We start from the raw sequence: 26,129 nt of genomic DNA, 5'->3' as shown, positions 1-26,129 counted from the left end.
TGACAGCAAGATGTACTCTTTTTTCATTAAAGTTGTTTAAACCTCAACAATGCTTAAAAATCTCTATAAGATCTAGTCTCTGTTCTTCTTTGAGAGCCTCAGACTTCATCCAAAAATGTTAGTGCAGAAGCAGAAGAACTTTGTAGAGATACAAATGTAGACAACATTTGCTGACTGCTCCAAACTGCTCCAAAGTACTTACTACTACATCTCTAGCTCTGTTTTATATATTATCCAAATGTTCCTCAGTTCTTTTTCATTCAAATACAAGTCAAGCTTAAGCCTTCTTAGTTTGTAACGGGTAAAACGAGTAAGTGTCTAGTATCCTACAATGTGAAATCTATCACATCAATTGAAATATAGGAGTGAGGGAGCTCATGTGTGGGCCATGCCTCATACTCTGCCTGAGACCCTTAATGAATCCAATGCCAGCTTTGCAGACAAGATCAGGGCCAGATGGTTACACTGTATAGGTTCATACTGTTAACAGAGGGAGTTCACAGATCTGTGGGTGTAATGTTGTCTGCTGTGCAGCCAGACAAGTGAGAGAGCTTTCATCCTCTAAGTCAATCCAACGTTATCTCTGTAAGCAGAAATGTAGAAAATCCTTCATTTTAAAATGTAAACTTACTTTCTGTAGAAGAAAGTACAGTCAGAAGAAAGTCAGTGGAAACCTAATCCATATACTTCTATTGCTTCTACCACTTACCAGTTTTAAAAATAGATCAAAGACCTACTTCATTGATTATGCACCAGCAAATATAGAAATCCTGACATCTGATTTTAAAAATATGAATATAAGTAACTTTAACTGAAAAGACTAAGGGTCAGATAGTGACTCAGTGATTTCTTTCTTTTGACCTGTTTCAACAATGAAGAACAAATGGAAAGCTATTGCGTAGGCTTACTATAGGCTTTAGAAAAGGGACAGATGTGGCTGGAACATGCTGAGCTCTGACACTCTCCAATGACAAAACAGCCCCAACTCTTGCAGCTTTAGTGTTATGGCAGAAGCAGGCAATTATTTTGGGTGGAGGGCCACTTACCAAGTTTTGGCAAGCTGTTGAGGGCTGCAAGGCCTCGAAGGCTGCAAGGCCCTAACCCCTGACCTTTGCCACCAGAAGTCCCTCCCCTTGCCCCCCCAGAAATGCTCCTTTAGCAAGAATATGCCATCTCAGAACCAGAAAAATACCACATTATATTCTAAAAAGCAAATATCTACTACAACTTTCATTCATTTGATTTCAAAAAATATTTTTGTCCTGATTTACATGTGTTTGTGTAGAGGTGTGTGTACATAGAGGTGGTTGTATAATACGGAGTTGTCAACTGAATGAATGAGGAAAGGGGCTGGAGGTAACCATGATGCCAGAGGAGCGGGGGGGGGGGGGGGGGCGTGGAGGGGATGGCAGTAACAGTGAGCAAATGGCTGCAGCAGGTGGGGGGTGAGTGGGAGCGAGTGGGCATGTGGAGCACAGTGACAGATGGGCAGGAGTAAAGGGCCACACTGGTGTGCTGGGGCCAGCAGGGCAGGAGCGTGGGCATAGGCTGGCAGGAACTCTATGGAGCTGGGCTGGGTTGCACCAGCAGGGAGAGCGGGGAGCTGGCCCAGCTCCATAAAGCCCCTTCCAACCCACCCCTGAGCTCCTGCTGCCCCACCTGGGCCCCACCAATGCTTTCCCTGGTGCACCAGCATGGGCCCCATTCTCCTGCCCAGCTGTCACTGTATAACATGTGCCCACTCACTGCCCTTTCCCTCCCACCTGCCACAGCCATTTCCCTGCTTCCCTGCCCATAGATGCTGCCACTCCTCTCCACCACCCCCCACCAGCCGCTCCAGCACGATGTGGTTCTCAGTTGCAGCACCGGGACCACAGCAGCTGGCCCTGCCCAACCCTGAGGACTGCAGTGATCACCTGTTGTCCTCCCCTGCCTTCCCCCCCATTCTTATCTGAGTTTCCCTCACCAGCAGAGGGAAGTGGGAATGGTCCCAGGCCAGAAGCCTCTGCTAGGCAGAGGCTTCCAGCTGGGGGTTGCGGGACAGGGGGTGGGGCCCTGGCGGGCCTTGCCACTGTTGGATCCTGTCACCAGCTCCCTCTGGGTCCTACTGCCCTGGCTCCTGTCATCTTTGACAGGCAGCTAGGAACATATAAATATTAATTCTCTAAAATTTTTAGAGGCCCCATGGAACAAAGAGAATGGCCTGGCAGGCTGGATCCGGCCTGTGGACTGTATGTTGCCTACCCCTGTGTTAAGAAGATAGCTAACGTGGAAGATAGCTAATGCGGTTGGAAGATAGCTAACATGGTCCCCATCTTCAAAAAAGGAAGAGAGAGGACCCAGGCAACTATAGGCCCGTCAGTCTTACCTCAATCCTAGGGAAACTCTTTGAGTAGATCCTCAAGGAGCACATCTGTGATGGGCCAGCTTCAGGGATGATGCTCAAGGGCAACCAGCACGGTTTCATTAGGGGCAGGTCATGTCAGACCAACCTGTTTCCTTTTATGTTCAGGTCACAAAGGCAATGGATGCAGGTGTCGCCGTGGACGTAGTCTTTCTAGATTTCAGCAAGGCCTTTGACACCGTCTCCCACCCCATCCTCATTAAGAAACTAGGCAACTGTGGCATTGATGCCTACACAGTCAGAAGGATTACAGATTGGCTCAAGGGTCGTACTCAGAGGGTGGTGGTGGACAGGTCATATTCGACCTGGGGGGAAGTGGGCAGCGGAGTCCCCCAGGGCTCGGTCCTTGGGCCTGCGCTGTTCAATTTCTTCATCAGCGATTTGGACAACAATTCACTGATGATACCGAAATTTGGGGTGAGGTGAGCATGCTAGCAGGGAGGGAAAGATTGCAGCAAGATCTGGATAGGTTACAGGAGTGGGCTAACATAAACAGGATGCGTTTCAATAGTGACAAGTGCAGGGTGCTGCACTTAGGCAGTAGAAACCAGCAGCACACTTATAGAATGGGAAACTCCCTTCTTGAGAGCATGGAGGCAGAAAAGGATCTTGGAGTCATGACTGACTCCAAGATGAACATGGGCTGACAATGCGAGGTCACGGTTGGCAGGGCTAACTGGAACTTGTCGTGCATCCACAGGTGCATCTCAGGTAGGGCCAAGGAGGTGATCCTCCCCCTCTACATGACACTGGTCAGGCCATAGCTGGAGTACTGCGTCCAGTTCTGTGCGCCCCACGTCAGGAGGGATGTGGACAACATTGAAAGGGTCCAGAGGAGGGCCACCCACATGATTCAGGGACTACAGGGCAGACCCTACATTGAAAGACTGTGGGACCTGAACTTGTTCAGCCTTCACAAGAGAAGGCTGAGCGGGGACCTGATGACTGTCTATAAACTCACTAGGGGGGACCAGAAGGATTTGGGGGAGACACTGTTTCCCCTAGCGGCCCCTGGCATAACAAGGAATAATGGACACAAATTATTGGAGAGTAGGTTTAGATTAGGCATCCGCAAGAACTACTTCACAGTTAGGGTGGCTAGGAGCTGGAACCAACAGCCAAGGGTGCTGGCTCCTACCCTGGGGATCTTTAAGAAGAGGCTTGATGCCTACCTGGCTGGACTCATTTGAGTCCAGTTTTTCTCCCGCCCAGTTGGGGGGTCGGACTTGAAGATCTACAAGGTCCCTTCCGACCCGACTTCTATGATTCTATGATTCTATGAAGGTCATCTCTAACTACAGTGGATTAAGACAAGACCCTTGTGAAGCAAGATTGTCCCACGTCTGCCCACTGTCGGTTTGGTCACTTTGCTCTGAAGCATGATGCTATGTTAGAAGCAAAATGCTGGGCTACATAAATCCAGTGTGGTGGACTTGTCCAGTATAAGCTGTCATGACACCTGCATCTTTTCAGCTTGACTGAATGGAGGCTGAGAGATTTCTCTCTGCAGGAAACCAAACTACTGGGCTAGAGTGAGGAATCAAACTCTTTCCCCAGGCTCTAATCCCTGAACAGCAGTAAGATGTAGCCCCAGCAAACTTCAGGGTTACCTTGTTTATTGTTCATAAGAATTGGTGATTTACTTTCTCTAAAACACTGTAATCTTCTGAGAAGGACAAACCTGAGAATGAAATAATTGTTTACCTACTTTCCTGTCATTTTTAAACAAAATTTATTGAAGTATAAAAATGGGGAGAAAATAAAGTATACAAGTGAGCCAACCCAGACTGCCTACATGCAACTTCCAAGTCTATATTGATTATGCTGGTGTTACATATAGCATTGTGCATTATCTATCCTCATAGTATCTAAATACCTCACAACAGTATATTTATCCTCTTACCTCATTCCTCCATGTCTCTAATACTGGGTAGTACTATTATCCCAGTTTAACATGTGATGTAGAGAAATGAAGGCCAGACTCCTAAAGGTATTTTGGTTCCTAAAGTTACAGACTAGCACCTTGCTTTGGAAAATCCCAATGTGGATATTTTAGCACCAGTGTGCCATTAAGGATCTAGCCCCCAGTGGCCTGCCCAAGCTTAAACAAAAAGTCTGTGATAAAGAACGGATTTAAATGCATGTTTCCTAGGTGGCCTAATGCCAGGACTGTGCTTCATCATTGCACAGTGATTCAGACCTATTAAAACTGAATTGGCTTTTGTAATAGGAAGCCAGAGGCTCCTGTTACTTTAAAGGGAGAAGCAACAGCGGGGCAGTCCCCACATGGAAAACACTGCCCATTTTGAGCTGGCTGTACAGGAGTAGAAGCTACAAGTGCCTATTGCAGAGCTAGCAGCCCAGCAGTAGGACAGCAGGGCAGAACCCTGCTTGGGAAGCAAGGTTACTGCCAATGCAGCAAGAATAGCAGCTGAAAGCTTCCCTGAAAGCTATCCATCAGGTCTAAAATGAAAACCCCTGTGGGTGGCTGGGGGGCCACCTGACCGGAAGGGGCAGGGCTTAGGAGGTACATAAGGGTAGTACCTGAGGACATATGGTGAGTCTAGCCCTGCAAAAGGCAGGAAGAGGAGCTCCTGAGCAAGATGGTTGCAGGAGAGGGACTGACTGATACCTGAGTTGCCTGGAGAATTGCAAGAAAGGAGCTTCTAGTTTGTAGGGAAGTGTAACCCAGTATGGGGAGAGTTTAATTATATAGCCAGTAGGCTTGTGTTTATGTTCAGATTATACTGGTGGACTGGGTATGGCTATAAAGGGTGAATGAGAACCAGCAGGGATGCCTAAGGAGCATTTGAGGTCTTGAGCCAAGCCAGGCTCAGGGGCACAAGTCACAGTGGTGCCAAAGGGACATGTGGGTGTTCTGGGGCCTGTTGCAACCAGGCTCAAGACAGGCAGACTGAAGCCAGGAGGGTTAAAGCCTGAGATAGCAGTAGCCTGAAGCCAGGAGGCCTGGGGACCCAGAGCCCAAGAGGGGCAAAACCAGGGCTGAGGACCCAGAGCCCAAAACCTAGTGCAGTGGGCCTAGCTAAAGGAGAAAAGCTAGAGAAAAGGGGCAGAAACTGGGAAGGCCAAGGCCCTGACAAAGGTGTGGTAGCCTATGGAGTCCAGATATCATACTGGGGCACGGTGCCCACTGGAGTATTTAACTAATAACATCTGTGAGGCATATGCATGGCTGTAGGAGTGGAAGGAGAACATAAATAGCCCCTATGGCAATAGGTGCCCTGGAGGCATGGATGGGCCAGGAGGGCCCACATGGCATGAGAGGGGCAGGACTGGGACCAGCAGGGTCTGGGAGGGATCTACTGGCAGTAAGACAAATGAGCGCTTACTCTTGGACCTTAAGGCATCCTCCTTTTTTTCCTACCAAATCAATTAAGTCTATCAAGGTATGGCAGGAGAGAGAAAAAGGAAGGTACCTAGGGAACTGGAGTGGGGCAGGAGTCACATGGCCACCAAGGGGCCTCATGGCTGCTCCTGGAGGCTTGATCCTGTTCACAGATTCACTAACTTTTTAATTTTCAGCTCTTCATAACACGCACATTTGGGCTGAAGTCTCTTGCATGACATTTCCAAAAATGCCTGTGTGACTTAGGAGTACAAGTCCCACTGACTTAATTACTGAAATGACTAAAAATAGCCACTTCCATAGCCCTTGCTTGCACTGACTAGAACTACTTCTCCACCCACCCCTCCCCAGTGATTGCTGAAAACTCTGTGTAATGGGGAGCCAAGGGCTCCTGTTTCCTTAAGAGGAGAAAGGTAATGGGGCAAAGCCTGCGGCTGGGGATGAGCAGCTCAGCAAGGGCCAGTGGCCAACAAGCAATCAGCTGAAGAAACATGAAAGCAGGATCCCTAAAGCTACAGGTGACTACTCAGGAGCAAGCACCTCTGCAATAAGCAGTAGACTGGGCCCACAGACATAGTCAAAGGGGAGAATGCGGGGATGGCAGATGAGGGAGGCTGCCCATTGAGCCAGGGACAGGTGCAGCAGGTCAAGGAGACACCTGACCAGAAGAGGTGGGGCTCATGGAGTATAAACCCTGCCAAAACAGGCAGTTTAGTTTCTTTGTCTGCAGAGAAAGGAGTTTCTGAAAACACGGGCTGCTGGAAGAAAGGCTGCAGACCTGGGAAGCTAGGTGCTGGGGGAGAGCTAACTGAGAGGGAAAGTGTTCATAGCAATATAGCGACCCAATGTGGGAGACTGAGTCCTAGTGTGAAGTGGTTTGCTTCTGTTTTGACCAAACTTTTAAGAGTTCAGCTTCTGTTGAGTCCTCCAAAGAAGGGCAATGGCTTTCCAAAGTGCCCAGCTGCCACTATGGCAGACCTTCAAGCATTTGTACCCCAAGTGCTGAGCTCCTGTGAAATCTGGCCTGATAATGAGTGGTTTTCAAATATTAAGTCTCCAGTGCCCACAGGCCCTTTTTCAGCTACTATTTGCTTGTTGTTCCACCTCTCCAAATGAATTTGGAGCATTTGATGCCTAGTATCAAATCCAAATCACACCACTGTTTGTCCTATTTTGCCAACTGAGAAGTGAACATAGGCTCAGAGCACTAAACAAATAAAAAATAATGTGCAGCCCCAATGAGATGTGAAATGGTGACCTAAAGCCTCTGCTGGTGTCACACCATAGCTTCTTCAAAGTCCTGTGTAAACAGGAGATCAGCATTCCTGTCTCTCAGAAAAGCCATCTGCCCAATTTCATTAACTTACTGCTTACGTCCAATTTCTGCCAATTCTCCTGCCCAATTTCACTAGCTTATACCTTATGTCCTATGGAGATGCCAGCCTTAACTCTTCCTTAATCTTCAGCATACCATTTTAATCTTTTCCCTCCCATTTCAATGATCAAACAGAGCTGAAACTATCCATTTGCCATTAGTCATTTAACCAAATTCTTTTGCTGCTAATACCCACTGACAGCTCTGACAAGCCCGGTGAGTGATGAGCCGAGGACTGATTGAGTCGGAACGTAAACAGAGCACGTAACACAATGGTATAGGCAAAGTGGTCTGATCTGTCATGGCCTGAAGTTCTGAGACATTTAGTTGGTCTTGAACAAAGTGAAAAAGTTATTGCTAACTTCAGCCTGAACTTACCCACACTCATAGGGCAGTTTACATACACATCGTGACTCCTGCAGTTTCTCCCATGGCTGACATTTAGGTTGTGTCAGTTCTGTTTTCACAGTGGGCACTACAGAGAAAGAACACAGATGAATGATCACAGGTCAGAAAACCAGGTTGGAATCATCCTGCTAGTCGGGTTAAAAAGGCATTGGATTATAATATTCTGGCATGACATTATAGCTTGCCTCTTTTGTGGCAATTTTCTACTGCAAAAAGTGAATCGGTAGAATTTAAACATATAATATAATATACACTGCTGAGAGCACAGTGCTGAATATTGATCCAGCTCTCAGCCCAGAGTCAAACCAGGTGGGGGAGGGGCACTGTATATAACCTTTAACTCCCTTCACAGTTCTACAGTGGCTGCCAATTTCTGTTGAATTGAGTAACACTAAAGAACAAATTAGTAATGTTGACAACTGCACCATTGTTATGCTTAAGTTTTGGAGTTATCAGCTACACTGATATGCATGCTGGAAGGAATTACATGTCTCTCAATATGGTAGTGCAGCCAATGAAATCTAGAAGTGTCTGCATGCAATCCTTTATCTAAACTGACTTTAGCTAGTCCTTGTAGAACTCTTGGGATTATGCTTGGATGGTAGCCTGAGCCAAATGTAGAAATGAAAAACAGGTTTGCTAAACTAATATTCTTGAGGTTTTTTTCTAGCAAGTAACATAAGACTTTTCTAAACCCACATAGTGCTACACAAGAATGATGTTCTATGTGCATGACATACTGTATCTGCAATACTCTACCTTTTACAGCATGGCTTTAATATTGCTAAGCAGAGCTGCATTCTTTTTTAAAAGTTCACACAATTTTAGACTTATTTCAGCAAAATACTCTGAGGGGAGGGGAGGCACAGAATTGCAATGCTCTGTAATACAAACACTAAACTTAGTCCTATCTGAAATTCTACTGTAATATAATTGTGTTGCCCCCTTTTGGAAGATTACTATAAGACCTGATCTTGCTTCTCATGTGTAGTCATTTCCTTAAAATAAACTATTGACTACTGTCTTCACTGCTTTATGTAAAGCTAATTATATATACACATGCATAACAGATATTCTAGCTTTTCAATTTTTGCTTCTTAGTGTTTTTTCTAGTACATTAGCATTTCCTAGCTTATGTATTTTCTTTTGTTTGCATTATTCTTTTTTGTACCCCCATGCTCTTTGTCAATGAAAGTATAATGCAAGGCTTATTACATATGCCTGTATAAGGCTGAACTAAAGCCATAGCCACTAATAGACTGCAGGGGGTTCTATGCAGCCCCTGAGTATAGTTGTCCTTTGAACATCACTGAAGGCAATTGCAGCTTTCACATTTTTGTAAGTTTCTAATCATTATCTGTACAAAGGGTTGGAATACATGGAGAATACATGGAGAAACACATGGAGAAATACATGGAGAAACACAAGCTGATTACAATCAGCTGGTAGGGTTGAAATGAAGAATAGCTTGCACTTCAACAATTTTAGGAACAGAAGTTACACACAAACTGGTTTAAGTCATCAGAAACTGGTTTAAGCCTGTGCACTGAACTTCTGTTCTATTACATAAACTGGTTTAAAAATGGCTGAAAATGGTTTAAGATAAACATGGCTGAATGTACTATCAGACTTAACTGATTTGAGTCAAACAGGTTCATGAAACTTCTGTCCCAGACCCCTTCCTGGTTCAAGTTTAAATCACAGTCCCCTAGCATCACAGCATGCTTTCCAGCCCTGGGCTGGGTTATGCTGGCTACTCCAGGTTGGGGGGATGGTAAGGTAGGGTTGTTTCTCAGTTTAATCTCTGCTGCTTGGATTAACCTGCAAAGACTGAATTGATTCAGCCTCAGGCCTTTTGACTGTCTGTACATAGCTTAAAGGAAGGCAGCTCCATCTGAAGTGTATCCCAGGTAGCTCTTTTAAAGCCTTAGGTTGGCCATATGTGGTAGTGTGATGTGGGTGGAGAGGAACTGGGTATGTTCCAGGTTGTGGGGCAGAGGGAAGGTTACAGGATGGTGGAGTTCTTATGAGGTGCTTCAGGTCAACTCTTGCTTATGCCTTGCTTCTTCCTTGATTGTGGACAAACTTGTGGGGGTGGGAATGTCCTCCCTGCAGCCAGCTGAGGCAACAACAATGGGAAGGAACTACTTGCTAAAATGTTAGCAACCTAATTCTGCCCCAGCCTGCAGGGAGGTGTGAGGGGGCATATATAGACTCCATGAGAAGCTGTACCTGGGGTTAACATCATGATAATGCAGCTCCTAAGCCATGAGAGAAGTAGCATGCAATCCCTTCTTATTCACTTGGTGTAGAATACTGCAGTACACTGAAGGAAGTACTGATAAGTGTTTTATTCAGACCAAATAATACAGTGGCTTACCTCTTCTCATGCACTGGATACTGTTCACATCAGGAGACCACTTGAGACTGGGCTCACACATTATAACAGCTGCCCCTTCCAACTGCATACTGTGCGGACAGGACAGAGTCACCTTCTCTCCTACCTGGTATGAAGTTTTTTGTGGCTGTCCCTTCATATGCGCCCCCAGAACAGGTAAGACGCAAGCAGTTTCTATGGAAGGAAGCATTGGAGACAGAGAGAGGAAAGGTGAGTCAGAAAGCAGTTCTACATCTCCTAGCTTGCCTTAAATTTCTTTGGTAAGTCTATTGTCCCTGCCTAGTGAACTGAACAAGAACTCTGCTCTGTTGCCTCACGTGTGTACTCTACATAGTGTGGTTGATAAAGTACATATGCTAGTTATGGCAAGTGTTGATCACAAAATGTCATTCTGTAGGAAATTAACCATCTACTCCCATGTGCATTGTCTAGGTATACTTCTACCTCAGGAGTATTATGAAGGGGTTAACTTGTATATTATGAGAATTTATCTCTTAATTCATTATCCGCTTCTAGAGGGGGGATATGAAGGAGGAGTTCAGAGCACTTCCCTCCTATATAAATTGAATAGTCATTCAGTTACCTTGATGAAAATCACAAGGGCTTATAATCCCTATTCTCCAGAATATAGACTAATTGCCAGATACAGCCAGGACAAAATTATCATTCTAGTATAATATGTGAATTTGGCTAGATGCATTGTGAGATTGTTTTCAGTCTTTGATTTCCTCCCATCCAGACTTTAGGGACCAATTGTACATTCCATTATGACAGTTTCTTCATTCAAGAAGAGAAAAAAGCAATTTAAGTCTGATTCTGTCTTGAGAGCTAGAAGGATGCAACTGTAGGATAAAGCTTGACTAAGTTCAAAAGTCAACTCTAAAATAGGACTTTTCAATGAAAACCAGTTTAAACCTACTTTGGCATTGCCTGTTCCCAGCGTGCCACTTTAAATCTTCGCCACACTTAGCAGCAGGGTCACCGACAAGAGCATATCCATCTCTGCAGGCATAAACAACACTTCTCCCAACAGGATATGAGTTTTCAGCATCCTGAAAGAAAATGAATAATGGAATCTTTAGATCCATAGTGAGAGATATGTAAGAAATGCCAAAAATATTGAACTGGTATTGATCCTATTTAAGCTAAAAGGAAAATGTTTGCAGAAAAACAAATGCAAATAAGTCGACTCTAAATAAATTTATAATACAAATTAGAAGGCATCTCATGATCCATACACTGAGGTGCTACAACAGTCTTCCAGTAGAAACAGTGTGGGGTTAAAAACTTGAACTAATTTCAAGATAGAGATTGACCAATTTTAAGAATATCATGGGATGTCTACAATTCCAAGGAAATACATTCAGTGACCCAGGAGGTGCCTTTCCATCCTATATCCCTAATGTTTTGGACTTCCAAGAAGATCTGAGAATTATATGGGCAAACACAGGATGTTTTTTGTTTAAAGAATGAATGAATGAGCATGAAGTTAGGAACATACATTTGGAATGGGTTGCCTGGGTCACTGAGACCAATCTAAGGAACACCTGCAAGTGCAAACCAGAAGGATTCATGAGTGAGGAGGAAAAAAAAAATCCTTCCTTGCCGCTGAAGGTGACCAGCAAAATGCCCAAAACCTGGGACTGCCAGGTACTTTTGCATTGCTGCAAAAGTCTCCTCTATCCCCCAATGTAGGAGCTGCAAATTATTAACACAGAACCAGCTGATTTTTGAACCAATGTTCCTTAATCTATCATGCTGTCCCTTCTATAAACATCAGAAGATTGATCTTAACATGATTCAGGTTCTTTGCCCCCACTGCTTTGTGTGGAAGGTAAGAGAAGTGAGATTTTGGAATTAAAAAATCCTCTAAATTTCAATCTAAATTAGGGCCAATTCCCCCCAAGTTAGTCAGGTCTGTAGTATTGGTCAAGTAAAGGCTTTAGGATTAGGCAATGGCATGAACGATGCATGCCCCTGGTGGCTGGGGGGGTACGGCAGCAGCGGGAGGGCAGTGGCGGTAAGCGGTGGAGCTCCTGCAGATGCTAGTGGCACTGTTGGTAGTGGAAGGGGAGCGGCTAAGCACCGGCTAAGCGACCACCCACAGTTGTCAGTGGCAGCCAGCGGGAATCGCAGACCACCCACGGATGCTGCCAGCGGTGTTGGCAGCATGGTGGTGAGCGGCAACTGCCCGCTGGCGTGGCCAACAGTGTCAGCGGTGCCTTTTTGTAGGGGGTGCACCGCCACACTTGGGAGGTGCACGTGCACCCATGTGTACCTCCTATGCTTCGGCCCTGGGCAATGGATTCTATTTTAGATATACAAACAAATTTGGTTTACCAGTTAAGGATTTTATATTTCTACAGTGGTGTTGGACCCAGTCATGCAACAGCAGGCAGTCTGGTGCCTGTGTTTGTGCATAGTCCCATTGGGAATGGAAACTGTGGCACATCTACATGAAATGTACTGCAGAGTTGCCAAATTAGCTCTGCAATAAAGTCTCCACATCTATGCATGTGGCCCTATTAGGCCACACTAAACTAATAAATACCACCATAGGTTAGTACTTGTCAACTCAAGTACTATCTTGTGTTGGTGTTATTTAGTGCACCACAACTTGCATGTAGACACTGGGACAGAAGGGTGCTTCAGGGGCTGCCTGCTGGCCAGTCCTGCACTGAAGCACCCTTATGCCTCAGCAAAGCCCCTCTGCAGCATGTTGACCCAGGTCAGAGCAGCCCCAGGCTGACCCTGTGGGTCCTCTCTCAGCCAAGGCTGCTCCAAACTAGCTCAACATGCTGTGGACCTGGGTGCACATGTAAACATGGCACCTGGGAGCAATAAACTCCGGCACAGTTTGTACCAGAGTTTATTCAGTCGCATTAATAGCATGTATAGATGCACCCGGTGTAGTTTAATGCATAGGGCACTAAATTGAGTCAGAAGGCCGTGGCCCCTGGGTGATGTTACCAGTTAATCCCATTTTAGATAGTTGCCTGAACATGTGGCTGTGGTACTAAAAGTGTGATAAAATGGGAAATAAGACACAAAATTATTTCACAAAATGCATAGTAATTTTGTGGCTAGTAGTAATGGTGCAATTGGGAGCTGATTCCAAAATTGTGCATCTTGCCATGCCATGGATGTGTGCATTGGGCCCTAGATTCTGCTCCTAATTCTACCCCTAACTTTCTGTGGGACTTGGCCAATAGTGACATTTCTCTGCGCCTCTTTCTCCTTCCATTCTTTTCTGGTCTTCTCTGCTTTATATTATAAACTACTTGTGGCATGGTGTAGCAGGCTTTGCTCCCAGGGGCAGCCATGACACCCACCAGTGGCCGTCTGGCTTCTGCTCTGTTCTGGGCTCTGTGGGTACCTTTCCTTTTCTCTCACCTGCCACGCCTTCATGTAAATAGTTAGTTGTGGGGGGAGGGGGGAAGGAGAAGAGAGACTACCTTAGAGTCCCAAATCAAGCCTTCATTGGTCCATCAGCCAGCAGGTCCCTCCTGGACCCCACTGGTCCCTCTCCTGCCCCTCAGGTACTAGGTGGGCCTTCCTAGCCTGTCCGTTCCCCCCTGCAGGGCACCTTTTACCTTAAGAGCTATTTGTGGCCTCCTGCTCCTACATGTACCCATGCCTAGTGGCTGTTACCAGTTATCACTTCAGGTCTTCTTGGGCCCCAATGCAATTGTTCGGGCTTCCACCTTCCCAGCTTTAGCCCCTTTAATCTGGCTGGGTCCCTCTCAGCCTAGATCCACTGCACTGGACTTGACTTTTGGGCTACAGCCCCTGTCCTGTGCCCTCTTGGTCTGTGGGCCTCTAGGCCTTGCGCTCTGGCCCCTGACAGGACTTCAAAACCACACATGCTCCCTGGCCACCAACGTGTGCAAGGTGTGCCACTCAGGCACCCCACTGTGGCTAAGTCACAGCGCGACCCTCTGTGGACTAAACCTCAGTGTGCCCTCAGGTGCCCCTCTAGTGTCTTCATCACTCCTTATAGTCACATCTGGTTCACCAGTATAAAGTTTAACCAGAAATATAAGCACACTGGCTATAATTATAAATATAAGCACACTGGCTATCATTTTTGGATTTAAACTTAAGACAAATCCTATGAGTCTATTGACTGCAGCTAGAATCAGAACATAGATCTAGAGAGATTTATTTTATAACCTACTTGAACAAATCCATTTTCTAAGGAAGGAGGTTGTGAGCAGGATTCTGTAGGCATCACAGACATATCGAAGCAGTGGGGTTCAATCAAGCTATAAACAAAAGTGAAGGTCATTATTATTTTCTTTAAGCTTGAGGTTTTAGTCACAGCTTCCAAAAAGCTGCAGTTAGGCTACAGTAAAAGTAAGATGACTTCAAACTTACTGGTTTCACCCTTTTTTTTTCCAGTTCAAAGCTTTTGAAATTACTTTAAGTCATAAGTCAAAGACAATGAATTGCTGCCTGAATTCAGCAGATTGCACATTACTTCAAATCAAAAGCATGATCTCCCACTCTGTATTCACACCCAAACACTTCCTATCCACTTACCGAAAATGTTGGAGCTCATCATCTTCGCATTGTTTGCTTTCATGCTGTTCACCAATGCAGGATTTCCCACCCCCACTAGGGGGTGGATTATTACAGGTTCGACTCCTTGACTTTCTTCCTCCTGAGCAAGAGGTCCAAGAGGACCAGCAATTCCACTTTCCATCAATGACTCCTGGATAATTGTAGAGAGAATTCACATTGGAGGAGTCCATTGGGTACTCTATTGCATTCTCAATAGCTGTTAGTACTGGTAAAAGGAGTGAGATGCAGTCAGAGCTAATGATAAGTCCAAACCATGACTGTGGAACTGAATCCCAGGTCTCAGTGCCTTGTGCCCAAACTCTCCTCTCACTTGTTGCTCTTACATTGGCATTATTCCATGGGGTAGCTCTGCATATTTAAGCATGTAAACGGTTGTGCTACCCCTACCCCGGCCAAAAAAAAAATACTGACCAAGTGACATTAAAATCATGGGAATCTGTGGCATGCTGTAGTGTAACAAAGCAGGGGTAACTGGGACACCAAACCTGTAGGCCTGTGAAATTCGGCTAGTATTTGCTTTGGATTCGGCAGATTCGGGGGACAGTGATTCAATTTGGTGATTTGAATCACTGTCCTGAATTGATTTGGCCAAATCTGATTCTGAGATTCGATTCATCTGCTGCCAAATCTCTGAATCAGTCAGGCCCATCTCCCGCCAGCCTGGCAATGGCTGCCCCACCTGCCTCAGCTCTTGGCTCTTTGAGAAAAAAAGCCTTAGCTCACTGGGTGCTGCTGGGTGGGGGAGGTGATCCCTGCTGCCTCTCACTGCCCCATGCTGTGGTGGGAGGGGCTCTGCACAAGCCCTCTGAACCCCTCCCACTCCCCCAGACCCCCCATGGGTGCCCTGCCTGGTCCAGCTCTGGCTCTTTAAGAAAAACAAAAAAGAAAAAAAGCCCTGCACTCACCGCTCCTGTTGGTGGGGGGTGATCCCTGCTGCCCCATGCCACGTGGAGGGCTCTGCATGAGCCCCCCAAAGCCCTGAGGACACTGCAGGGCTTTTCTCATTTTTCTTTTCTTAAAGGGCCGGAGCTGGCCCGGGCAGGGCAGCCATGCAGGGGCTGGGGCAGTGGGTATGGGGGTCAGGGGGCTCATGGCAGAGCCTCCCATGCAGTGGGAGACATCAGGGATTACCCCCCCACACCTGGCAGCACCCGGTGAGCAACAGGGCTTTTCTTTAAAGCATTGGGAGCTCAGGCAGGTGGGGCAACCATGGGTGGGGGGGGCTGGCAGGAATCTCCCCATGGTCGGGGGGGCTGGCAGGAGTCTCCCCCAGTCCTCTCCCCCTCCTCCAGCCTTCCCTGCCTCCACCCCAGTATGTACCAGCTTGGACTCCGGCTGCAGCTTCCTAATGTAGCCACCAGGGACTGTCCAAATCATCAAAGCTCTCCAAAACTTTTCCTAAGATTCAGAGAGCTTTGAATTGATTCAGACCTTAAAATTGGTGCCCTGATTTGATTTGGATTCGGAGATTCGGCCACCAAATAGGGCCGAATCTCCTCCAAATTGAATTGGCACCTGAAGCTTTGCACAGCTCTACAAACCTCAACACTGCCCCAGAAGGAGATGGTGGCACAGAAATAACAACAGCCACCACTGAGACATTGGTAGTGTAGCCCATGGTGCTGTGCTGTGTGTTACACCTGCCCAAGGTATTCAAGAAGCACGTTATGCTTCTGGTGGCATGCTTCATACTTCTGATGGTCTGTCCACTTATTTAAGTGACTAACTTAAGGCATCCCATTTGAAAGTACTGGCTGCATTGACTTGATGTTCCCAGTCTGTGTCAGAGCCACAATTAAACCTCAGGAGTACTTGTCCCCACATGCTATGTTCAGGTCAGTAGGTCAATCTCCTTCTCTTCAAATTTGCCAGCAACCAAGACTTTTACACTACTTACATCCTGCAGTTAAAGAAATGCCACCTATGAGCAGGGAAGAGAAACAACTACTAGTTGAGAGCTATTAGGGAGCACCCCTGAGAGTCCAGCATATGTATAGGGTGATGGGAATCACTTTGGGAGTTCAGGGTTTTACCTTAACCAATTTATCCCTGAATGAAAATTTTGGTTCTAAGAGTATCAGATAGTAACGATGCAAGCTGTATCTTGACCCAGAATTTCACTGTTATTGCCTGTGCCATTCAAGGGGGGGGGAAAGAGAATAACATTTTTAAAATATATGTTGTTTTCCTTCTTCACTCCAAAAATCACCAGAATGACACATGGCCAGTTTTATACTCTGTGAAACAGAAACTTAAAAAAAAATAAATGTTAGAAATGTTAATCTGCTGTAGTGAAAGATTGTATTTCTATATGTTATATTGGAGCAAGGTGGCATACAGACCCAAAGCCTAGGAGAGAGCAAAGTCCCACCTCATTAATCTCTTTTCTTTTGTCAGCTGGATGCCCACAGTAGTCACCTTGACCTGTCCTTCACATGTTGTTAGTACCCAGTATCAGCTGCACATCTGTTCTGAGCAACAGCACTGAGAGTATCTCTGCAAAAGCAGAAAAGTACTCTTTAAACTTGTGAAATCTAAAAGCAAATGAGTGCTTACCTGGCTGGTCTTGCAAAAGTGTTCCCAGTTCACAAGCTGCTCCAAAAGTATAAGGTTTGCAGAAACAATGGCACTGAGTTCCTATGACAGCTGGTTCACCACCATTTTGACACGGCTGACATTTGCAGGGATCATTTTCAGCCATGTACTCTTCAATGGCTTGTTTCAAGTAATACCTTTTGACTGAGGCACAGGGCACTTCCTTTACCAGCTCATATAGTGGTGTTAGCTATATGCAAAACACACACCATTTTCAGGGAATACCCTTTTTTTAATAACACGTTATACTAGATACCAACACAGTTATACACATTATACAACATCATCTATGGTTATATGATAGTTGAGTATGTAACATATATTGTTGTGGATCTGAATCTGACTTGTAAAGTTGAAGTTTTTAACAGTCTTGAGTAGAAACAATCATTAGATTTCAGCCACCATCAAAATCAGCTCTAACACTTGTTAATGATCCTTTCAGCTCAGATGTTTTCAAATAGTTCCACCATGGCTGTGTCAGAGGGCTGCCATAACATATTTAAAAACTGCACTAGCAAAAGTTCACACTTGAACTAGTCCTAGTCTAAGAAGATGGATATTTAAATACCATGTATTAAATTAATTTTACAATGATCAATTTTATTACAGGTATTTTGACAGCACCTTCCACAATTCTATGCTTCTGGGCTAGGGACAGACATTCAAAAAGCCTGAGTCTGAAATGATTCAATCTTTGCAAATTAGTCTAATCTGGCTAGGCTGAACCAGCTTGTAACCAGACAGACATTCACTCTGGCCTGCAGAAATTCAGGCACATGCCTGCATTGGCTCAGACTAGAAGCCAAGGGGCACTAGAACAGCCCTCCCTTCCCTTCCAGAGTGCTGAGCTGAGGGGCAGGAGGTTTAGCCAGGCCCTAGAAGGACCTTGCATTAGGGAGGTCTGTTTGCACCATCCCAGGCTTTTTCCCACTGTCTGCTCAGGGGGCAGGAGTGTTGCCAGACCACAGCCCCAGGCTAGCACTCTTGAGGGGAAGTGTGGTGTGCAGTGTATGCATCTGTTGATGATACCAAGCTTTTCAATCTCCCTCTTCCTGCTTCTTTATACTGTCTGCAGCAAACTGACAGGCAAGCAAGCCAGCAGGGAGTTGATAACAGTGTTTATCACCCCATCAGCAAAACAATAGCCTCGCTCCATTAGTTTAAACTCTTCTTAAATGACTTACCAGCTGCCCTGTTGATTAGCCCCAAAAAGCTGTAAGCAGTCACTGTTTTGTCTTTCTGTCCCAGTGAAATTGGAGACACATACACACACAGACACCACTTGACATTAATAGCTAGCACACCACATGCCTAGGGTCCATGGGGCTGGGGGTTGTGCTGTGGGAGATGGGGGGGAGATTCCTGCTTGAACAGTGAGGGGAAAGCAGGATAAGGGGAAGCTAGGCAGACCCTACTGTGCCTGTGGTCTCTGCCAGTGCTCCAGCCAGGGAGCAGAGGAGAGGGGTCAACTCTGCTGTCGAGCACAGAGCGCTGCCCACCCCAGAGAACATGCCGGGATGCTGGGGGAGTCTGGTTTATCTTAAACCAGCATGGGGTCTGGGATAGATATTGCATAAACCAGCTTGAGCCAAATCAGTTAAGTCTGATACTACAGTCAACCAGATTTATCTCAAACCAGTTTCAGCCATTTTCGAACTGTTTTATGTGCACTGAACATCTCTTCTGTTATATATTTAAACCAGTTTCTGATCACTTAAACCAGTTTATGTGTAATGTCTGTCCCTAGCCCTAGAGCTTGCATTGACTCACTCAGCTTGCTGACAGGAGTCTCCCTTCTGTTTTCATACTATATTTGCTATTTCAGCATTATGATATGGACACAGAGCTTTGCCTGCTGGGATTTAGACCTTTATCCTTATCTGGAATTACTTTGTTTCCAGTGTCCAGTTTGCAGCTGTCTTAACTTAGTTTTATAAAACAACCTGAATAGAAAATTGTTTCCGCATACAGCTAGAGCTGCTTAACCTATCTAATTTGATTATGTCCCCAACTTAGAGGAAGCTACCTTCTTTAGCAAAATAAAGCAACATCTTACCTTTTGTTTAATTACTCTGGGATAATATTTCACTGATGTGGCCCACTGGGAATATCTCTCACTATTTCCAGCAGGATTATCCAAGTCTAGAAAACTGAGACTGGCAACAGCAGATGGACTTCCTCCCTCTACATAGGGATCACCTTGAATCCGATTATTAGTGCTTCCTATATATTCCAGGATCAGAAATACAAAAGACAGAAGCACTGTGATTTTTTTTGAATGAAAATAGGAATTCCTCATTATGTGTAAATAACTGTTCTAGGAAAGAATTAAAGGGCTGATCAGCATAGAAATCTCAGGATAGATCACATATGCAGAAGCCACATTCAGTCCCCGACTCCAGTGAGATACTCATGGGTGGAGGCCCGTTGCACCCCCATGAGCCCAGGGACGACCAGAACCCCTGACAAGTCCCAACCTACCCAGAGGTAAGCAGGGGCCCACGGTAGGAGGGAAGTAACCCAGTTGTGGCACAGCTGAGTGGAGCCAAGAAGGGTCCCACACCCCTGACTCCTACTTGACCCAGCCCCCCAGGGAGCCATGCAACTGGAGCCCCCCAGCACATGAGATGGGGAAGCCACCCAGGACATGAGATGGGGGGGTCACTTACCTGTCCCCTCTGGTGGGGGAAGGGACCCCCAAGAATGGCTCAGAGTCAGTGGGTCCTTCTGCACACGCACGCCATTTAAAAAGGGCCCAGCAATGGCAGAAGCCACATTCAGTCCCCAGCTCTGGGAAAAGACTCATGGGCAGAAGTCTGTTGTGCCCCCATAAGCCCAGGGACCCCCAGGACCGCCCAAGTGGATCTCAGGACCCCAACAAGCCCCAGCCTACCTAGAGGTAAGCAGGGGCCTGTGGTAGAAGGGACATAGCTCAGCCGTAGGGCAGCTGAGTGAAGCCAAGGAGGGTCATGCCCCCCTGGCTCCTACTTCGCTCAGCCCTCCAGGGAGCCATGTTACTGGAGCCTTGTAAACAGGACACGCAAACAGGTATGCTTCTAGGCCCAGCATGTGAGTTAGCATGGGAGTTTGCACAGGAGGGCCCGAGGCCTTGCCAGTCAGCCCTACGGTAGGCAGTCACAGCAGTATTTGGCTACCAGCAGCACAATGCGGATGGCCACACACTGCACCCCAAGGGCCTGGCCTCTATCCTGGGGAAGATCTTGGGAAAAAATGATCAAAGACACTATTCTTGACAAGCTGGCTGATGGCAACATCCTGGACAAGGCAGAAGAGATTGATTGATATCTGGACTTAAAAAACCCTTTGATCTGGTGTCCCATGGTCTCCTCATGGAAAAATTGGCCAACTGTGGCCTCGGCTACATCACAGTCCGAGGGCTGGGGAATTGGCTCCAAGGTCAGACCCTGAGACGGAAGTAAATCATTGTGGTGTGATGTGACCAATGGGGTCTCCCAAGGCTCCGCCTTTGGGCCTATACTCTTTAACATCTTTATTAATGATGTAGACATTGATGTCAGAAGCAGACTGGCCAAGTTTGTCAATGACACCATACTTTGGGGTAGAACATCCACACCTGAGGATAGGATGGTGATCCAGGCTGACCTTGACAGGCTCACAAAATGGGTGGACGAAAACCTGATGGCATTCAAAACCAAAAAATGCAAGGTACTCCAACTTGGGGGAGGGAGAGGGAACCCCGCAACATGCTTATAGGCTTGGCAGTTCTATGCTTGCTAGCACCGTGGCTGAAAGGGACTTGGGGGTCATGATTGACCACAAGATGAATATGAGCCACCAATGTGATGTTGCAGCTGGTAAAGTGAGCAAAACTCTGGCTTGCATCCATAGATGCTTCTCAGGCAAATTTCAGGATGTCATCCTTCCACTATATTCAGTCTTAGTGAGGCCACAGCTGCAGCACTGCATCCAATTCTGGGCTCCACAATTTAAAAAGGATGCTTAAGAGATTCCAGAGGAGAGCCACATGCATGATCAGAGGGCAGAAGAACAGGCCTTATGATGAGAGGCTCAGAGCCATGGGACTCCTCAGCCTGAAAAAGTGCAGGCTCAGGGGGGACCTGGTGGCTGCCTATAAGTATATAAAGGGTGTACATCAGGATCTGGGGGAACACCTGTTCACCAGAGTGCCCCAAGGGATGACAAGGTCAAACAGTCACAAACTCCTCCAAGACTGTTTGAGCCTGGACATAAGGAAGAACTTCTTTACTGTCCAAGCCCCAAAGGCCTGGAACAGACTGCCTTCAGAGGTGGTGCAAGCAGCTACTCTAGACTCCTTTAAGAGACATTTGGACATTTATCTTGCTGGGATCCTTTGAACCTGGCTGACTTCCTGCCCCTGGGGCAGGGGGATGGACTCTGATCTTCCGAGGTCCCTTCCAGCCCCAAAGTCTATGAAATCTATAATATATCCTAAAATAGTAACACTGGGTCAAATCCTGAAATAGTGTTTCCTAACTTGAATAGAAGTCAGGTTTATCTTTATTCCTGCCTTATACTGACTGCCAGAGAAGCTCCTGAATAACCTATCAGAGAGGAGCTTCCTCATCCAGGCATCTTGAATCTGCACTTGTAAAACAGAGTTGAGTGGTCAAAGCCTGTGTCCATTCCCTCACAAAACCACCTGAAACACCCTGTGGCAGGGCACTGTTGGTGCCTGCCACTTTAAGGGCTCAGCCAAGCAGCCAGAAGGTGCTTGATTTTGATGGCCATTTTAGCTCTCTGGCTGTCTATATAAACAGAGCTAGTTTGCTGCTGGCAGGCCAGGCAGAAACATCGCTTGGCTGCAAGGCTGCATGCAACATCTCGGAGGTGAGGGCAGGAGCTGTAGGGGATGGTTTGGAGGCTCCTGGTCCTGGGTGTGACCTAAAACTGCACCCTGCCGGGAGTGGGTGGTCTGATGGGGCTCCCAGTGGTGTGGGAGTCCCCAGGAAATACTAGGCCAGTTACCACCCTGGTGAAAGGGTGGTCGGGGTGCCTTAATAACCCCAGCTCCCGCAACTGGGTGGGTTACTCCCTAGTAGGAGCCAGAAGGTGGACCCAGGAGAGAAAGTGTACCTGACTCAGAGTACCTTGGACTGGTTGGGCCAGGGGCCCACCACGAGGGACACCCAGAGCTGAGGGCCTGGGGTTTCTGACTGGCCTTGGAGGCGAGGCCAGGGCCTGTGTGGCCAAAGGTCCTGGGGGGACCACGCCCAAGAGAGGAAATAGTTCAGGGAACTAGGCAGCCCAGAATGAGGGTGGGGTAGGCCGGCTGAGTGGAGGGATCTTGTAGGGGTCTGGACTGAAGGATTCTGGGGCCCAGTGTGGGGCCAGTGATGATAAGAAGAGTGGAAGCCATCTGCGAGGCTTGGGCTGCGGTGTAGGGGAGGAACAGAGCCACAGATAGTGCTCCCTGGCATTGGGGCAAGAAATAGGCAGCCTCCTGCCTAATTAATATCCTAATTATATCATCAAGGCATGGCAGGAAAGAAGGTGGGCGGTTGGCCCAGAAACAGGTGGGCGGGCCAATGGCAAATCAGCCCTGAGAAGGCCCCGTTACACAGCCATGTAGCTGTCTAGTGAGGAAAGAAGCAAACTTTAAATGAAAAGACAAAAATGGACTAATGAGGAAAGGAAACAGAAAACAAGATTCATAGATGTTTGGGTCAGAAGGGACCTTAGCAGATCGAGTCCGACCCCCTGCCCTGGGCAGGAAAGAGTTCTGGGGTCAGACAACCCTAGCCAGGTGCATGTCTAGCCTCCTCTTAAAGACCCCCAAGGATGGATAGGATGAAGGGTGAGAGAGAGAGAGAGAGAGAGAGAGAGAGATGTAAATGTACACATAGGAACAGTGGAATATGACTGTGGGGATGTGAAAAAATGCCTATCTCAGTGATTCCCAACCAGCATGCTGCAGCACTCAGGGTACCGAGATCCCTTCAAGGATGCCACAGAGTGCCATGCAGTGTCAATCCTGTTAGGTGTGCAAACATGATTCACAAGATAAACCCAGAGATTTCAAGTAGGAATACAGTGTTAAAAGCATTCTGCCCTGTTGTGGTCTTTCTGAAATGTTTGCAGCAGAGGAATTACTCTATACTTTTTCTGTAGTCAGAAAATGAATGAAAACTAAGAGCTGTCATTTTCTGAGGGGTGCCTCCAAAAAGGTTGAGAATATCTGGCCTACCCACAAATCAGCAAAAAATTAGCTTCAATAAAACTGCTCTCCTAAGACATTCCAAGCATTTATCAGCTTTAGTGTGGAGCACTTCCCAGGATTTGGCTTCATGATATGAGCCTTTGCATTTGTTGTTACTTTTTCTCACAGCTCCTTCTGCAAGATTTTACTATTTTGGTAACTGTTGTGGCTTATTTCCCAGGTTCTTTTCTATATGGTATCAGAATTGTCCCCCAAATGAACACAAGTTAAATTGGAAATTCAATCCCTCTTATAGAATCATAGAAAATAAGGATGGATGGGAATATGACAGAATGACTAGTCCATCCTTATATCCCAGGGTAAGAACAACTGGTGGCCTTCTATGACCAGATCACAAAACCCTTAGATGCAGGGGTAGCAGTGGATATAGTATCTCTGGAATTTAGGAAGGCCTTTGACACTGTCTCTCACCCTGTTCTCATTAAAAAAAACTAGGGGACTGTGGCATCAACACCTACACAGTCAATTGGGTCACTAACTGGCTGGAGGATGGTGGATGGGTCCTATTTGACCTAGAGGGATGTGGGCAGTGGGGTTCCACAGAGCTCGGTCCTTGGGCCTGCACTGTTCAATATCTTCATTCAGCAACTTGGATGAGGGGGTAAAAAGCACCCTGTTCAAATTTGCAGATGACATTAAGATGTGGGGAGAAGTGGGCATGCTAGAAGGGAGGAGATTATGACCACTGGTCCTTGTTTTTCCTTGGAGCACTCTGGTGAACAGACATTCTCCCAGGTCCTGATGTACATCCCTTATATACTTATAAGCAACCACCAGGTCCGCCCAAGCCTGCGCTTTTCCAGGCTGAAGAATCTCATGGCTCTCAGCCTCTCAAAATAAGGCATATTCTCTTGCCTTTTGATCATGTACACGGTTCTCCTCTGGACTCTCTCAAGCTTCTCCACATCCTTCTTGAATCGTGCAGCCCAGAATTGGATGCAGTACAGTTGGAGTACTGAGTCCAGTTCTGGGCACCGCACTGCAGGAGAGAAGTGGATAATATGGAGAAGGTCCAGAGGAGGGCTACTGGCATGATCGGGGGCAGCAGGGCAGGCCCTACGAGGAGAGGCTAAGGGACCTGAACCTGTTCAGTCTCCATAAGAGAAGGCTGAGGGGGGATCTAATGGCTGTTTACAAACTAGTTAGAGGGGACCAACAGGCATTGGGAGAGTCTCTGTTCCCCCGAGCACTACCAGGAGTGACTACAAATAACGGTCACAAGCTGGCAGAGGGTAGATTCAGATTAGACAGCAGGAGGTGCTACTTCACTGTCAGGGCAGCTAGGATCTGAAACCAACTTCCAAGGGAAGCGGTGCTGGCTCCTACCCTGGGGGTCTTTAAGAGAAGGTTGGATGAACACTTTGCCAGGGTTGTTTGACCCCAGTACTCTTTCCTGCCATGGCAGGGGGTCGGACTTGATGATCTGCTCAGGTCCTTCCCAACCCTACTAACTATGAAACTATATACAAACCATTCCTAAGAGGTGTGTCTAACCTGCTTTTAAAAATGAAGTAACCTTATTCCAATAAATAACTATCCTTACACTTAGGAAAATATTTCTAACATCTGAAATCTTTTTATATAGGTACATTCTCTGTATTTCTATTCAGAAAGAAAGGGTTCTGCTATATAAAAAAGCCCTTTGTGTGGTATGTTTTGTTTGTTTGTTTGTTTTTGAATTTCCAAGTGTAAACCATTCTGATCCAATTTGCAACATGAGGAGTTTCTGGGCCAGGGGATTGCTTACCTAAAGATGACTTTAACAATTCATCCAGTCTTGAGCACTCAGTCTTTTTCTTTTTTACAATGAAGAAATTCCAGCCTGATGTAGTACATTTGTACATATCGGTTATGCTCAATCCTGGAAAGAAACAGAACCATTATGCTTACAGAATGGTGGGAGTTAATTTCTTCGACTTGAAGGCCTGCCTTAGGGGAAGAACAACTGACACATTTTTTCCTATAGCTTTTTGCCATACAGAGTACTTAAAAAAACAGGTCCTGCACTGAGGACTACTAGTAACCAGGGACAATGTCTAGGGATGTGAGCAGAGATCTGGATGACACATATGGTAGATATTTTTTTCTCATGCATTCCTTTTCTCTTGCCACCCATTTTTCCTCCATCACTTGTTGTCTTTGAGTAGCATCATTTGTGCAGATTTGTCCTCTGACCCCTGTATGATGGAGACTGAGGAATGTTGTTACATGATACAAATATGGCCCAGTGTGCCTGGCTTGACATACTAAGGGCAGGCTGCCTGTGAGGCGGGGGGAGAAATGGCATGCAAATTTGCATTTTGGGCACCTGCTAGCTAGGGGAGCTGAGGCAATGCTGCCAGAAGCTCACTCTACTTTTGCTGGGACTGGGCAGGGAGGAGCAAGGGTAGGGAGCAATACACCTCGGGATGCTAGAAAACCCAGCCAGTAGCTATCACTCTGAGTATAACATGCCACAAATTCAAACTGAAGCATGATACAAACCAATCACAAGATGTTCCATATTTAACAAAGAACTTCTCTGTGGCTGGTTCACCATTTTTTTCCACTTTCCATTAGTGTGATAAATTGCCTATTACATGCAGCATATTACAATTCATCACACAATGAATGTGTTGAGTGATAAATGTAAAGTTGCCAGGGACTTGACTTTTAGGGTTGCTTGAAATCGGAACCAGGACTAGGATACAAAGTTTGCAAATGGTCCTTTACATTTATAATAGATTGAATTAAGACCTCAGGTCCAAATGTCCCAGA

At 46.4% G+C, this 26,129-nt stretch overlaps 1 protein-coding gene across 1 annotated transcript in view; it reads right to left on the bottom strand.

The window, feature by feature from the left end:
* C7 (complement C7) overlaps window positions 1-26,129 on the bottom strand; it is a 52,605-nt gene that overhangs the window by 5,333 nt on the left and 21,143 nt on the right. The window contains exons 9-16 of the mRNA XM_090037993.1: window positions 25,120-25,233; window positions 19,188-19,354; window positions 17,093-17,321; window positions 14,495-14,666; window positions 14,130-14,217; window positions 10,872-11,004; window positions 9,935-10,126; window positions 7,525-7,621 (exon numbers count right to left, since the gene is read on the bottom strand). Coding sequence (XP_089894119.1) covers window positions 7,525-7,621; window positions 9,935-10,126; window positions 10,872-11,004; window positions 14,130-14,217; window positions 14,495-14,666; window positions 17,093-17,321; window positions 19,188-19,354; window positions 25,120-25,233 — 1,192 coding nt within the window. The remainder of the gene's footprint in view (window positions 1-7,524; window positions 7,622-9,934; window positions 10,127-10,871; window positions 11,005-14,129; window positions 14,218-14,494; window positions 14,667-17,092; window positions 17,322-19,187; window positions 19,355-25,119; window positions 25,234-26,129) is intronic.

This window comes from Crocodylus siamensis, chromosome 3 (assembly GCF_052110815.1).
Source record: "Crocodylus siamensis isolate JL-2025a chromosome 3, ASM5211081v1, whole genome shotgun sequence".
Classification (NCBI taxonomy): domain Eukaryota; kingdom Metazoa; phylum Chordata; order Crocodylia; family Crocodylidae; genus Crocodylus; species Crocodylus siamensis.
This window is presented reverse-complemented; position numbering and strand designations above follow the sequence as displayed.